This window comes from Macrobrachium rosenbergii, chromosome 9 (genome assembly GCF_040412425.1).
Source record: "Macrobrachium rosenbergii isolate ZJJX-2024 chromosome 9, ASM4041242v1, whole genome shotgun sequence".
NCBI lineage: Eukaryota > Metazoa > Arthropoda > Malacostraca > Decapoda > Palaemonidae > Macrobrachium > Macrobrachium rosenbergii.
In genome coordinates, this window is record NC_089749.1 from 29,761,728 (window position 1) to 29,779,376 (window position 17,649).

Below are 17,649 nucleotides of genomic sequence, written 5' to 3' on the forward strand. Positions count from 1 at the left end.
ACACACTGTGTGCGTTTGTGCTCATAATGTTTTAAAAATGTATAGTACAGGTAATACATCTCTGGAAGACAATAAACATATAAATTTTGTTGTTGATAGTCGCGTGGAAACAGAAACAGAAATGCATTAACATTACTTGAGAGATTAAAGAGATGAACTCGCTCTCTCTTTAACATATAGGTATTAGCACATATGTACACACTGTGTGTATTCATAATGTTCTAAAAAATGCATAGTACGGGTAATACATTTTTACCATTAGAAACTACATACTGCATTTAAAAAACACGCACTTACATCATCGCCAGCTTCAAATGAGCAAAACTTTCTCAGACAGAATACTGTATAGCTAAACCCTTAAAACCTTATTGGCTGGCTGGTTGCCATAGAGAGCTGTTACCCAGTGACAGCCCTCTACTTCTGTTCTATTTATAGACATTTCGATCACAAATTGTGTATACGGCACTAAGTTTGAACATTGCCATGATTATGATTATTTGACTGAAGCTTGCAAAAATTGCTCAATAGTTTGCTTTGCATAATTATTTCTTCATGAAAACAAGAATTTAACAATTTTAACTGTAATATAGTAGTTTGAAAAGTCCCACAACAGTTTGTCGTAGAGATGCGTTATCACTTATTCCCGGATCGTCCTCAAATTTATGACTGAAAACTGATGATGATGTTAGTAACAATAGAGAAATACCCTCTCCAAGATCGATATGATGAAATGTATTTTATAGTCTTCCTTACTGTTAAAATTCACAAGTTGAATTACAATTATTTTAATAATCATGTATATTTTTGCATTTTACGGAATGTTTTTTTTTTTTAAATGTGTTAGTGAACATTCAGTCTTAATTGTCCCACAATTTTATTATTGATGATCTTAACTACTTCATTCATTTAACAGTATAATATAATAATACACTATAATGAATAAATAACTACACTAAAATGAAAAAAAAAAGAAAAAAGGAAAAAATACTATGCACTTGAATGTTTGTGTTACTGCAACAAGCCAAAAAGGCAGCACTATGGTTTGTTTACATCCACTCAAGGCAAATGGGTGAAAGGCAAAGTGGCAATGTACAGTATTGTAAAAAATTTTTTGTAAGTTTGTGATAGCATACATAATTTGGCTTGTTTTCAATATTTTATCAATTTACTGTAATAATTAGGCTTGTTTTTCAATGTTTTATTATTAGCAACAATTTTTGAGCCTACCCACTGCAGTACACTACCTAGCCTAGCCTATGGCGCTCTGTCTCCCATCAGTAATGCGGGTGCATTGGAAGTAGGGGAGTTTTTTTGATACAGTATACAGTACATTTAAAAATAAAAAGTGCATCTTATACAGCATGTTATTTAACTCTGAACTTATTTACTGTAATTGTAATTTATGTACAATGTTTTTACTATAAAAAAGGAAAGGTTAGGGCAATAACTGGTGGTCAAAAATGGATTAATTCATTTTCAGTTATTTCCTACGGAAAAAATTTATTTGGATCTCGACTGAATTGCGTCTTGATGCTTCTTCTGGAATGGATTAGCATCGAGGTCTGGAGTTCTACTGTATATATGTTTTATATAAACTCTTCCCAAAGGACTTTGTCATGACCAAGTCATGCAAGATTTATTTCCTTAGTGTGTCTTGTCTTTTAACTTACTTATAATATTTGCACATTTTGAAATTAAATATGTACTCTGTAAGTGAATACAAATCATCTCATCAATCAAAATTTTGTCAGATCCTTTTTTCCAGGGTCCTGAATCTATCATGTTTCATTTACTGTTGAGCATTTGGTTTGAATCCCCATTAGGGATAAGTCCAAAGCTACATCCTTTCTAAATACCCTTGTGGGCTTTCACAATGGTTGGCACCGACACCTCCATAGCTATCATTTCTCTGGTCACGTAAGTTACTCCTCTCCCCTACTCATTCCCAAACTTTCTCATCTCTTTTCCACCTGCGAATATCACATTTCTCCAGTACCTCCTCGTTTGCGATATGATCGTCTAAATGCACTCTAGCCACGAATCTCAGAATAATTTTGAAATCAACTCTATTCTGTTGGTAAGTGCTATGCCTCTGCAGCATGAAGCAATTACTGTACAAGTATTCGAAATGCATCATAACATTTTACTCTTATTCGTAAATAGAATATTTATCAGTAGTCTAGCATCTCTTTCAACTTTCCCAAACCTTTCAACTCTCAATTTTTTTCTCACAGCCTTCTCATGTTAGCCTTGCAATTTAGTGCTGTGAAGGTAACCTGAATGTCATATCCACTCCATGGTCAGCCCATTTACCAAAACATATGTCTGTCTTTCCTTCTCATCAATTTCTTTGTTGGTATTTCTTATACATGCTGGAAACCAAAATTTCTTACACCATTTAAAATTTTGCACAAGTATCTCCTATGATACTGTCTGTTAGCAATACTGTACACAGTAGTACAGTACTGTACTGCTAAAGTTGACCTGAAATATATTGGGTACACTGCTATCACATTTGGATTTACAAATTTCTAACTGGTTTGTTTTGTGGACGTAGTTCATTAATGTTATTTTTTCCCTTTTCCTTCTTTTCTTTCTAGTTTCAGGAGATTTCAATATACGTATTCTCTTACAAAAATCATGATACACTTGTATACAGCTGGCCCAAACCAGTATGTCCATAAATGACAATAAGGCAAATGTATAAACTACAGAATATGCATACCACTACTAAGATGAGGAACCAAAAATGGAAACAAAGTTCAATTCAATATTACAAAGAGTGTAAAGATTTACCTTTGTCTGGGAATACTGTTGTATTAGGAACTTTTGGGTTGAGTCAAAGTTGGTTACTAGTACTGAATTTGTTCTAAAATGACAGAAAAAACTGGTCTACAAATGTAACTCAAAGGTCTCATTAAACTAATCTACAGTAACAATAAAATGTATTGTAAGGATAATCAACCATACACTAGATTGACTGAGAGAAAGAGTGAGGGAGAGAGTGTATGCATGGGATACGTCACTCTCCTTGTTGCACTGTCAATCAGCTCTGGATATGATACTACTACTCGCTTATGGTTTGCCTCCACTTATCATTACTTAATTTGTTTATCAAGATCTAGGAACTTCGTCTTTACACAACTTTTAATAGTTTCCTCTTCTTCTGCCATTAGCAATCCAACAATCCCCATAACATTTTGAATCTACCCTAGATCTTACCTGCCTGTCTTTCTCTCTATCATTAGCACACAGACCAAACAATAACACTGAAATTGATGATATTTTCTCCATGTAAAATGAGCATATCTATCATTCTAATCTACTTTTATTTTAGCTAAACACCAAAAACTAAAAGTTTCAGGTTGGAAAAGTCATCTAGCCCATGTTTGGATCCTTCTTTGCCAAGTCCTGAGAACTTGATACCTCCAAAGGGTGCTTCACATGTTGATACCATAGGCTCGTTAATCCCTATCATTCCTACTTCTAGGGCCTCTGCTACCCTCCAAACTTGGCTAATGTTGTTTGAATAGAAGTAACCTGTTTGAAAATAAAATGGAAAATAGTAACCTTACCATATGCAAAAACTCACTATGAATATATTTACTCCTGAAAATTAATTTTGCATAATTCCATTCTCTATTAATATGAATTATTTCTTAAAACAGATTATGTCCTATACTGTATATACTTATGTAGAATATACAAAAATGGAATTTTTTAAAACCAAACATCCTAAAAGAGTTCACAGGCCTGGTTAAACAAATCATTTATAACTAAAACCATACATTTAGAAAAACTAACGATGCACCCTTGAAGAACATAGTTACCATCATCATGGGTAAGGTGCGGTTCAAATTATGAACCTCCAAACACTGAGTGTATAACGAATGTCTTATGGGTATAATACTGTATTGCAAATTAGACTGAATTTCTAAATGAAAGGTCACACAATTTGGAATACCACTTGTACCTATTCACTGCTAGTGAGCAAATCTAGATTATATAGACAATATGCCCTTAGGGGCCAACGTCTGAAATCAGGCTATTTCCTCCACAATTGCCATAATTCCAGACAAAGGTGCTCGCAACACTAGAGAGAGAGAGAGACACAAATCAAAGCACAGACAGAGTTGGTCATGTGGTTCGCACACTACAAACAAGAAAAGCACACTAGTGACCTCGAGCCTCAAAGTCACACAAATTTCAATTAATTCTTCATTTACTTGGCTACTAGAGAAATACTAGTCCAAAAGGGTAACACAATGGTACTGGAGGAGGATCATACATGGGGAGGGGGGAGGGGGTTAACAATCCTGCAGCAGAAGAAACACGAGGGCAAGCACACCCAAAGCACTCAAAGACATCATACAATCAAAATGGAATAGCAAGGCTAGCTCAGGCAATGGGCAACTGTAGGCTTACTTGACAGGATTTTGTGTTTTGAGATTCAGCACAATTAACTATCTATGAAAGCGTAGGTTCGTATTCACATCAGAATAAATAGGTTATGATAGACAATATTCCTTAAAGGATAATATGGGCCATGAGTGTAAGTAAACAAAATTGTCTAAATATATCTAAAGCTGAAACTTTTAATAACTGATGATACCCAAAAGGATCTCTATTTAGTAATACTCTCATGAACCTAAGCAAAGGGAATGTAACAGGACTCAGGATATTTTTAGTATAACTTTGTGTTGCATTTTCCCAGGAATCTTTTCTTTCTTAAGGGAGATAATACTGTTGACATTGCTTTTCATATATTTCCTATGACAACAATACTGTACTCAAAATCCAGTTCACTTGTTTTCATCAAATAAATAATTTTAAAAATTACCTCCTCAAGTATAATGGTGCAGTGTGTGTTTATGTGATAAAGTGCATGAGCATGAGTGCAGAACCCTTACATTAACTTGTACTTCTCAAGTCCTTCAAATTCTAATACAACATCCCAATACATCTGAACAGTTTACTAGTGAATTGGTACTGTAACTCTAAGTACCAAACCTATGGTAATTCTAGGTCAAGACTATCAGTATCTAGTAAAAATTTTTTTTATTTGCATAGGTTTATGTGAGTAACAAGATAATGATTATTATAATTAGGCATTAGTTAGATGAGGCTACTGAGTCACATACACAGCCTCTCATACAGCTTGCCCACAGGATTCTGTCTCAAATGAGAGGTAAAATTTAAGAAGTTGTAAAGCTAAGGCAGGAAGAGATCAAAGGGAATGGATACATATATAAGAGGAAAAATATAACTAAAGTTTGTTGGAAAACTAATTATTCAAGTCTTATCTTTTCTCTCCTAATTTCTAAAAGCAACTGGGACTAATTATAACTGACAGACCATCAAGTATCAAACTCAATGCTTACCTCAACAGAGGCACAATACATTCAAAGAAATGTGTCCTGATCTCCCATTCTCACAAGTTAGAAAGCTTGTAAAGTTAGCAAAAAAAAAAAAACTTAAAATAACTGTAAATATGCTGTTCATTGAAACTTTTGAGAGAGAGAGGAGAGGCAAAGTAAAACTTAAAATTTAACCGAAAATATACTGTTCATTCAAACTTGAGAGAGAGAGAGAGAGAGAGAGAATATCACTGCATAGACATCTTTGCATGACTTCAAGTTAGAATAGATAATTTATCAGACACATTTTAATGAAACCCATTAAAACTAAGGGGGAGTCTACATAAGTTTTTTGCAATTCTTGGCATTGCAGCAAAAATTTTAACATCTAGGATGCATACTGAGGGCTTCTCACACAATATTAATGCACAAATTTTGAAACAAAATCATGCCTCATCTGAATGTAGTCTGCCTATTTCCATGGTGAGAAAGGTTTAAGGAGATATATATGCATGTGCAGCAAAGTACCAAATATTACTGTGTAACAAGACAAGTTAAAATGCTGAAACTACGTAATCTAGTTTAGTTAATTGACTAATCTCAGAAGGAAACTAAAGTTCAATAAACCAAGATCATCTCTTACACCATTTTTTGATCCAAAACAATACTGCAGCATTAGGACTTTACTTCCTACAAAACTATGATTTAAGTGTACTGGATCCAGATTTGGATCTGCACTCAAATCTAATCAGTTACCCCTGCTAACAGACAGGCACGTTAGGACAAAAAGACCCAACAAACTTAACACACTGGCTGGATAGTAAAAATTCCACTGCTTTTCAATTGGTCCTAAAGGGAAAACACTTATTAAGCCAGGTATAATAATATAAAAAAAAAATAACAAAAAGTCTAATACCCTATTATTTGATGAATATAAACTACATAATATCACAGCTCCTTCAACAATCATTATCCTTGTACAACTTGGTGAAAAGAAAACACCAAAACCAGTCTCATACTCTTCTGATCAAATCATGGATTTTTATTATTTGTGAAGAGTAGCCACATATTTACTACCTTCAAAAATGGCTGTAAGTTTGTAACTTCTCTAGAGACTAACCTGCTAATCCTCTTTGGGACATGTTTGCTAGTTTAATGACTTCTTCTTCAGTACTAAACTTCATGATGGGAGCTACTGGCCCAAATATCTCTTCTTTTGAAATAGGCATTTCTGGTGTGATTCCTGTTAGTATTGTTGGGGTGTAGTATAGGCCCCCAGGGGATGACCCTCCACAAACCAAATTTGCTCCTGAGGCTATTGCTTCTTTGACTAAGTTAACTAGCTGTAAAAATAAATCATATAGTGATGATATGCAAAATATACTGTTACATAATAAGCACAACAGAAAAAAGATATAAACAGTATGATCATCTATGCTTGTATTAAATAGTATAAAGGAGAAAGTATACATGGTGTATTCTGTACTTATATATTCAATATAATAAATTTATATTTGGAAGTGCATACAAACAAATACCATGTGTATATCATATGCTTGGGTTGTATGTGTCTACATTAAAAAAAAATCATGACTATATGCAGACACATTCTCTAGGGAAACTGTTGAATCAGCTTCAGTACAAAATACTACAATATATAAACTACTCTTCATATATGATGAATATCTTGACTATGATCAACATTCAGTGTAATCTACCCAATGCATATTAATGACATATGTACATTGCACAATGCATGAGAGTGAAACCAGAAATAACAAGATATTCAAACCCTCTCATGCTGTTGCACAATGCACGAGTGAAATCAGAAATAACAGGATATTCAAACCCTCTCATGCTGTCGCTTGTTGATGATAGGTCCTTGGGTGACTCCTGGTTCAAGCCCACTGCCCATTTTCAGTTCTTTTTCCATAGTTGCAGCAAAGCATTTCACAAATTCATCATGGATGGATTCATGAATGAAAATACGATTTGCTGTTACACATGTCTGTAACACCAAAAAATAACTATTTGTTGTGCTGTGCACTAAGATTAATGCATTTATGAAAACCATATATTGTACTATTCCTTTAATTTTTATAATGCTATTTGTTACCTATATTTCAAATAATGCTTGCTTTTCAAAATGTCAATAAAAAAAATGTATTCTTTGAAAAAAAAATTACCAGTAGCCACATCAACTGAATAAAAGCAAAATTATAATAATGGCAGGTGACTTACAAACATCTACCATATTCATATTTAATCCAACAAGTCTACATTGAAAGTCAGGTCTGGAGATAATGCTTAAGACCTTGACTGAAAACTGAAAGAGCATTACAACATTTACTCTTATTTAAAATAAACAGAAGTGCCGATTCCTAAACAGTATTTCAACCAAGCATTACTACACCCTGCAGGTTTCTTCATTTTGTTGCAGGACAAAAAGATAAAATAAATTACACCAGGTTTAAAAAGGAATAAGAAATTTCTATGAATATATTTCTTTCAATATAATCAATTGGTCAAACACAAATATAAACCTAAAAATGCAAAGATATCCATCACTGTTATCATCAATCACAGAAAAGGCCAAAAATATATACTGTGGGAAGCTTCTTAGGTTCCAGATCTAAAACTGAAAAAAAAAAAAACCTTTACATTACAATACTGTTCAGTATATTGATTATGTTACTTCATAAATGAGGCTTCTTGTGAGCTAGCATGCATTTGCTTACACATAAAAGAAAAGGCACTATGATACAAAACTCTGTATCTGCATATGTTTACATAATGTAAACCTAAATATTCATTACATGAATAATTTATGGAAACAACTGTAGTAGCATTTCTTACTACTGTATGACAATAAACTAAGCAAATTTCTTCAATATACTGTATTTATACAGAGGAAGAATTTTGCACATTCTATACCAAGAAGGGACTGCAATTTAATCTATTTTATGTGACTCTGGTTAAATATATTTTATATTTCATGATAGAATAAAAAACTATAGGCTGTGATGTTATGATACATAAAAATGAATGAACACAAAATTGGATTGCCATGAAAGTTCTCTACTAAGCTGGGAACTTGCAATTCTATCTTCACGAAACCTGTACAATGCCAGACTTAATAATGAAGATATGAATCACTAAAAGCATTTCAAACTCAGTTGCAAGTGAATGGAAGTATCATTCCTTTCATTTTTTACTCTGATACCACCATTATAAGCCTTTGTATAAGATTCTGTTCTTTTAAAAAAATTTTCTGCCTTGTCCATACAGAGAAAATATCAGTAATGAAATTTATTAGGTCAACAAAATGAGTTTTTTGTAACATTTATGCACTTACCTGCCCAGTGTTTCGGAACTTTGATGCCATGGCCCCCTGTACAGCAGCACCTAAATCAGCTGTGGGAAATACTATGAAAGGGGCGTCACCTCCTAGCTCAAGTGAAAGCTTCTTAACAGTTTGCCCACACTGGGAGTAAATCCACTATAAAGGAAATAGTTTGCATGAATTGTTTTATACGAAATTAAATCTACTGGATATAAATTTAAATACTGTACTCTATTCCAAAAACTTTGATACTTGAAGAATATACTCATCTCTTGATAGGGATTTTGGAAGACACCTATGTTCAAAATAACAAGCACAATCTTGAATACAACTCCAGGTATATGTATCTAATAATTCTTAAAGACTTATATAATAATTGCTAATTCGTTGATGAGATAGGCATTCCAGTTTTCTTCTGAAAGTTTTTTGGGAAAATAATGAAATTAAAATATTTAGCTATTTAAAGGCTTACCTGTCCAACTACTGTGGATCCTGTAAATGAGAGAGCTTTAACTTTAGGCGAATGGCAGAGAATGCCCCCAATCTCTTGTACTCGAATTCGAGAACAAGGGATCACATTCACAACACCTGATGGGACACCAGCATCTTGGCATATCTGAGCACAAAGCCAGGTTGGGATGGAAAAACAAGATTAACGTTGTATTCTCTTCCAGTAAAAACTGCCTTCATAACAGATTACAGTAAGTAATTCTAATATACTGTACATCCAATTATGCAAATCAGATACTGTACAGGAATATATTATCAATGAAATATCACAGCAAATATACACAAAATCTATCCAATGGGATATACATTTGGGCTACTAACAAAGAATAATTAAAAATTTGTTAGGATAACAATCATTAATTTATATGACTGTATGCTGTTCAATAACTATCAACATTTGACTGAAACTACCTTTGCAAGAATCAGTGCCGTCAAGGGAGTGTCCTCGGCTGGTTTAAGGACGCAAGTACAACCTGCTGCTAATGCAGCAGCTACCTTACGTGCAATCATACCAATGGGAAAATTCCACTGAAAAAAGGAAAAGTCTGTTATGTTCAACTTTTTTAAGAGTTTTTTAAATGATGCAATGTTAAGATTAAATTTATATGAAGCAAAATTAAAGCTTGTTTAAAAAAAAGTTTTTTGCAATTAAAAACTATGGCTATCTTTAAGGACAAAATTCATGAAAGTAAAACTGCCTGATAACAATTCAGGATAATATTCCTTTGCCATAATGAAATAAGGTCATGAACATACATTAAAAAAATGGGCTTAAATTAAAGTTACACACACGTTTTGTACAGTCTCCCTGTTGTAATCTTGACTGTGAGACTGGAGAATGCCAGGAATGGCATTAAGGGTGAACAACAACTCCACTAAAAATTAATTAAATAAATATAGTGCAGTAATCAAATTATATACAATTAATAATACTTAAATATATATACAGTACTGTATACAATTAATCATTACAATTAAATATACACAAAATAAATAACATAAACAATACATACATTATATAAATAAACTGGTGGATAAATGTGTTTCTCACTACTTAACAAGAGTACATATATATGTATATAAATACATGTGGATACATGAGTTTATCACTACTTTAAAATCAAAACAGATGTTTTATTTTCTTTACCGGGGGCCATATTTATCCTGGTAATGATGGGAATCAAGTTAAAGAAGCTTCTTAAGATGTTATCAGAGGGAACGATGGCTCCTGGTTATAACGGCTTGAAGCCTAATTTTCTGTAAGACCTAGTTAAGACTTGAAGGTATTTTAGGCGTAAGAATATTATCAACGTCTTGATTGAAGCTTATATGCATATTTGCATACTCCTTGGTAAGCACAATTCATTTCCATTTTTATTATGAGGCTAATTTTAGACAAATGAATACTACTTCAACCAGAGCAAATAGTAAGGCCAACCAACACCTTATTTCTTCTCCCCTGTGAAATGGGCAGCTCCTTAGTCCTCGAGTCTCCTGCCAGAGGCTTTAATCCCATTCACATCAGCCAGTCCAGCAGCTTCCAAGTTCCCAGGAGTTTTCCATATTGTGCTGAAGCATGTAGAATCATGTCAAGGCATCCTTTCAGACAGCAGAGGAATAAATGGAATATCTTCTTAGCTCATATATTTACAGCATACCAGGTGGGGGTCCTTTTCAAGATCTTTTGGCTCCTTTGATGGACAGTAAAGGTGGAACTAGTTTATTGATAGCCCAGACAGAATTTAACCAGTGACTTCTCACTGCAGGCTCACTCCTTCAATATAAGAAAAAGAGCAATTGGACCTAATGAGAGTGTGCTTAGAGGCCCCTTGCTATCCACATTGCTGTGGGTTCAGCGATGAACATGGAAGTTATAGATGTGGTGATAGGATAATCGTTGGGGTCTCATACAGCAATGTACAGTATTTTAAATCCCACAATTCAGCAGATGAAGACTTATCCTAGGTCTTGATCCTTTGGACTGTAACTCCTATAAGTCACCTTCTTGCCTTCAACCCCTACTGGATATGCAACCTGCTGAGGCCTATCTGGAGGCAGAATGGACAAAGGCTTTAACATAAGCCAATTGTTCTATGCTGCCCTTCATGGCTCAAAGCCCAGCATGAGCTTTTCAATGCAGGAACTGTGACTGAGGGACAATTACCTCTCGGATGCCTCTCTGAGTTTTTTTTGCTTGGCTATTTGATTGCCAGTAAGACACCTGCTGGCTGACGATTCTGGATAATTGTTGTGAAGCCACCTACTTGTAATCTTTAGAAACTGGTGCATTTTCTCATCCTGGGCCACTACCTAGGCCTTCTTGCCACCTTGACAAATCAGACCTAGCATCCTCAATTAATTTGGGGGTCTGGCAAACTCACAATGTAAATATTCACCATGAAACCATCCAACACGGTCAGAATCTGGTTTCCAACCTCTTTTTTGGAAGGACACTGTCCCGTAGACAATGCCCATGATTTCCTGTCCTTTCTATGAAAGAACCATCTATTTTTCTTATGGCATTATGTCCTTTTCACCTACTCAGGCAAATGTAAACTGGCAGGCTGTCTCAAACATGAGATTAAAAAAATAACTATTTTTAATATCAAACCATTAGTTTGCACAACCATGTGCACACCTCCTAATGCCACACTTCCACTGGTAGGTTGGACAGTACAGGAAATGACTTAATTACTGGTACTATCTCTTCAGGTGCCACCCAGGGAGACACCTACTAGCAAAAGGTTCTTTTCTACTGGAATGTGTTCAGAGAGCTGCTAAATGCAAGATTTGGCACATTTAAACTAGAGGGGTTATATAAAAAAAACAATTTTATTAAAATACTGTATCCCACAATTATCAACTTCATTTCTTTACCATCCACAAGTCTTATACCCTTTCTTACTGAAATCACATTTATAAAATAATGGAGTTCTGTCTCATTTGATGACATTTTCCAACTAATTCATGAACTGTTTAGATGCCTGTTAAACAAGGTAATTAAAAATGAAACACAGGTGGTTGGCATCCTGTCCATACTCACTGGAGTAATAAGAGCTGCTACCCCAACTGGCTGACGTATTGTCATGTAACGCTTGGATGGTACCGGACTTGGCACTGTTTCACCATACTGGCGCTTTCCTTCCTCAGCAAACCATTCAAAAAAGGAAGCAGCAAAGCCTACTTCGCCAAGAGCCTCAGTTTTAGGTTTGCCCTGTAATTTCAAAATACAATCTTTTGGAAACTATAAACAAAGGGCATAATGTAAAAACAAATAACCTAACTATACAGAACCCTGAATAGCAGAGAGAATTGCATATCCATAATGATACAAAGTTTTCTTCCTGGCACCTAAATATTGCTAACATATATTGTGCCATTCCCCTCTACAGTATTTCAGAAAATCCAAGAATGGGTAATTTTAAAGTCTTACGATTCTCAAAACAAGCAGCACTTGTCACTAAGTAACAGTAAAGTACACACTGTAGGCATTCTTCAAGGTTCTTTATGGCATCCTTTAGCTTCATCTGCATTGCTTTTGGCCTTCTATTTTCATTGTTTAATGCTGTCCCTTCCCATCTGGTTGCCCATCTTCTTTCACTTTACTTTGCTCCAATTTTAACACCCCCCCCCTCTCACTGATGAACAAATCCCTCAGGCAAACCAATGAGAATCTAGAAATGTTACTTTTGGTCTCAAGCTACTTTATAATAATACAACAACAATCATCTACACACCAAGACCATCTTGGTACATCCTGACTCTTTATATCACTCACATTTCATTTTTGCATTTTTTTTTTTATAAATTTCTATCTCATTAGCCCTCTAAATTTCAATGATTTCAGCAATCATGCACAATATTTTACTAATTTTTTTGTATATAAAAGCAAGTTCCAAAATGTACAATTACTGTATATTTCCAAACTTGATCATCAACTGGTGCCCTTTCCAGGTACTTTATTTCTTTCATACTTTGATTTCTTATAACACAGCTACTACAAAAATTTTACTTGTCTTGCACTTATCACTATAATACCATCTACAAATTATGCAAACAAAGGCACATTTACAAATATATATATATATATATATATATATATATATATATATATATATATATATATATATATATATATATATATATATATAACATGCTATTCAAGCAAATAAATGTACATGCATACAGTACTTACAAGCAAAATATGCTATGAGACTAAATATTAATCAAGATAAAATGTTAATTACATTTTCCCTTGTGAGTGTCGTTGCAATGAAGTCTTTATTTTGCAATAAAGAATCTCGGATTGCTAACAGGACAGCCGCTCGTTCCTTGGGAGTCTTCAGCTTCCATGTTTCAAAAGCTTTTTCTGCAGCATCTGTAATGAAGTGAACACTTTAGAAGGGTCACCTATTTCATTATGATGTCACTTGACAAATGGTGAGCTGACAAATTGATCTAATTTGTCTCTACCTTTCTTTGATGTCATGACATGAGACTGAGTAGTTAACACTATGCACAAAACAAAGTTAACCCTTTGGAATACTTATGACTTTCTGACAAGTCACCCAAAATCCAACTCCAGAAACAATAACGACAACAAAAGAGGCATTATCATAAAAGTTTTAAAAAATGTACTCTTCATTCAGTAGGATAGTAAAGCTAACCATTTCCAAAATATAAGGACAACTAAAGACAAAGGCTTTGGTTTGATTCGAACACACCTCACCTATGGCTTTCTTAACATCTTCAACACTGCAATCTGCGACTTGAGCTATAGGATGACCTGTAGCTGGATCAAAAACATCAAATACACCGCCTCCGCCACTGGTCCATGTACCATCAATGAAAGCCTGGGTCATCAGGTCTTCAGACATCTTTTTACAAATCTGTTCACAGGGCATCAAAAGGAGATAAGAATGATTACACTGTATATTATTTGACAAATAGTTGATTTCTCAACTATTACTGCAATTTCATCCAACGAGGAAAAAATATATGGTAACTATTAACATCGTGACGTGTGGTAACACTGATACCGTGCCCGGAGAGTGGTGGGGGGATGGCTTCACTCCATCTCCCACAGAATTAGGGTTTGTTCAGAGGCAATCATCATTTATTCAGTCTAAAGCAGAAATGCATAAAAACTGCCTCCTTTTCCTTTTCACCTTACTTGTGTTTATAGGCAACAATTGGCAAATGCTAATACTACATATTATTATCAGAGATTAAAGTTACATAATTTTTCATGGTGAAAATTTGAGAAAAATTCCATTTACAAAAAATATACATGTGTTATTGTCTAACCTCATTACATCCCTGACTAAAACTTAGCTATTTGCAGGTTTTAAAGAAACTACAACAAATTATTTGACTTATCATGAGACAAAAATCCACATTCTAGTATGAAAAAGATAAAAGAAAATTATATCTCTAAGCTCACAGGAGTTAAGCAAGAACAACGTATTTTGCTACAGACGAGTTTTGAACCCCTAAAATCTCAATGGATAAAAGACATTTGAGTTAAAGTGACAGAATCTTCAAGAATTCTGCTTACTACAGCTTTAAACTCATATAGCGATGGTGAAATAATCTAAAAGAAACTGCCAAATAGCTATATCTGGCATCATCACTATATATATATATATATATATATATATATATATATATATATATATATATATATATATATATATATATATAAATTGTGTGTGTGCAAATCATTGCCTTCAAAGCCAAGCCAGTGAAATTCCGCCACTCACGTCTTTCCCGTGCTTTGTCACCCTTCTCCGGCCTCCCTAGTTATTTGGGTACAGTATTCTGGATCATCCAATTATACCGGTGCCTACAGAAGCCCGATTGACACTATCATGTATTATTCACCCCCCCCCGCGATTGCGTGAAGGTTATGACCAAGCATTTTCAATCGCACTTTCATCATTAGTTCATCTACATATGGAACTTCCGTAATTTCCCTTATGGCATTATGTCTAACGCTATCGCGCCTTCTGACTGGTAATTATATTCTCAAACCAGCAAAATCATTTAGATACAGGTTAATTTTAACACCATTACTCAAGTCAATATAGCAATACAGGTCGTAGTAGACCTGTATTGGCATATTATTTTTGCAGGCAATTTCAGTCTATTTGATTTCCAAATCTGACTCAGCCTGCCACTGTCCGATGTGCCTTTTTTAGTCTTTCACTGAAGTCCAGCTCGAGGGAACCTGTTCCTTTGTAATATTTGTTCCTGAACATTTAAAAGACTCAGCCTCACTCATTGTTTCCCATTTTTAAATTTATATTGATTCCCATCTCTCTAGAAGTGTGATGCATTACAAGCTTTGTAAATCTTGTGTGCTTAGTTCACACACACACACACATTATATATATATATATATATATATATATATATATATATATATATATATATATATATATATATATATATATATATATATATATATATATATATATAATAATGTGTGCACGTGGATTTCTTCCACTATTAGGTACTTTCACCAAACCACAAGTTCAGGATTTTGATTCCCTTCCTAAAAGAACACATTTCATAAAAAGCAGTGAGAGTGGAATATCTCGCATAGATGAGGACACGTGAACGGTGTTTGTGAAAGGCGGTACATTCTTACCATGCTGAAAAACGTGAAGAGAGATACTGTACACCGAAGTTCTAAGTCACTGCGATGAACCTCTTGAAAGATAAGGTCAATATCAAGTGTTGTACCAGGCTCTTGTTTTCACCACTGAATAAGCTAAAAATAGTATAGTATTGACATTTACGTTATCTTTACACGGCGAGCAGCTTCTTACTGCGCCGACTTGAAAAGAAAATTGGAACGCAAGCTGTTGTTAACAAACCTGAGAAAAATTGCTTTTAAAACATCCAAGGTACTTGATAAAACCTATACAGAATTACTATTAACACTTGAACGCATTCATACTTACTCTTTATTCACCTGACACGCATTCGACATACAATCATCCATTCTTCTTACATTCTCATTCCTTCTTTGAGAACACTTAACTCACACCTTTTACTTTTTTACTAACGTCTTGTTTTCCTCCTATTTAACCATTTTCCTTTAATATCTCCTATCAATTTACGTAATTAGGCAGTACCGTTCAAGCGATTTCCCACTATACTCTTTATTCGCTTCACACGTAATATAAACATGAAAGTTGAAACACATCCCCCATCATGTAGATTTCATCACCCTTAGGCACTACTTTCGTCAAAATGACAGTTTGTCTTCATGATTTCACGAACACCTCAGGCACTTCAATCTAGTTTCATAACTTAATTTTCTTGTGTCTATTCTTCACGCAATTGCTCTTGAACGCGTAAGTTCACGCTGTAATTTACTGCTCCCTCGACTGGACTTCCACCGACTAAACACTCATCGGTTCTTTCAGTTTGGTAAACACTTAAACCTCTTTCACTTCAAATGAAATTTTTCTTTATAAGCGGTGCAAAACCAAATTCTAAGCTCGTTATTCTGCAAACAATCTTTTTATATTCCCTTAATCTCCCACATCACAATTCACCATATAATATATATATATATATATATATATATATATATATATATATATATATATATATATATATATATAGTATATAGTATACAGCATAAAAAACCAAGAAACAACAATTACTGCTCCCGTTTACATACACAAACATTTATTTTTTGGATAATTCACTACCACCTATAATAATGAGAGAATCTCAAGTATAAACTTGCTTTATGTTTGCTTCATTATCTTTCAGCAATCTTTTATACTGACAATGAGCAGCAGAAATGGACAAGTTAACGAATAATACCGAGGGAAAATAAGTGTTAAGAGTATTACCTAGCATACGTGGAGGCGAAACGCCAATAACTCTCCATAAACTTACGGTCTAGTGCATAAATTTAGCCTTGAATGACATTCGGGAACTTGAGTGAGGCGATTCACCCAATTGTTCAAGTTGAATTAAAATGACTGGTTATGGTGAATGAATAATACGTACCTCAAGAGGAAATGTCTTCAGAGATTAAAGAGTGTGAGATCAAACAGAATAAATCTAGATCATATAACGATGCGTTACCCGAGAGGAGTCTGGACTCGCACCGAAACAGAAGCGAGACTGGCTCTGCGTTGCCATATCACTTCGTTTTGATAACAATCACTCGTTTTTCAACGAATGAAGAAATTATAATTCAGGTAACTCATCATGATCTCTGATTTCATTACAGGTTTCTATTACTCTCTCCGTCCTGCTACCATTTTTCCTTATCACTACGTGCCTGTCAACTCGTAACCAGTTCGTCTCGAAACCTGGTCAATTTGAAACAATGTCCACTTGTAACCTGACCGACTCTAACGCAGTTCAGTTCTTACTTTGGTGGATTTTTTTGCTAACAGGATTGTTTAG

General features: G+C 34.4%; 1 protein-coding gene across 5 annotated transcripts in view; it reads right to left on the reverse strand.

Moving 5' to 3' along the window:
• Positions 1–857: 857 nt before the first annotated feature.
• LOC136841665 (succinate-semialdehyde dehydrogenase, mitochondrial-like) overlaps positions 858–17,649 on the reverse strand; it is a 46,724-nt gene continuing 29,932 nt past the window's right edge. For 2 of the 5 annotated variants that reach the window (XM_067108844.1, XM_067108843.1), the window contains exons 2-10: positions 13,940–14,099; positions 13,458–13,588; positions 12,254–12,424; positions 9,622–9,738; positions 9,173–9,316; positions 8,713–8,856; positions 7,207–7,365; positions 6,478–6,700; positions 3,313–3,540 (exon numbers count right to left, since the gene is read on the reverse strand). In XM_067108844.1, coding sequence (XP_066964945.1) covers positions 3,338–3,540; positions 6,478–6,700; positions 7,207–7,365; positions 8,713–8,856; positions 9,173–9,316; positions 9,622–9,738; positions 12,254–12,424; positions 13,458–13,588; positions 13,940–14,087 — 1,440 coding nt within the window. In that variant the 5' untranslated portion in view covers positions 14,088–14,099 and the 3' untranslated portion in view covers positions 3,313–3,337. Of the gene's footprint in view, positions 3,541–6,477; positions 6,701–7,206; positions 7,366–8,712; positions 8,857–9,172; positions 9,317–9,621; positions 9,739–12,253; positions 12,425–13,457; positions 13,589–13,939; positions 14,100–15,862; positions 16,067–17,244; positions 17,555–17,649 lie in introns of those variants that run through there. The other 3 variants (XM_067108841.1, XM_067108845.1, XM_067108842.1) reach the window with 3 other exon arrangements.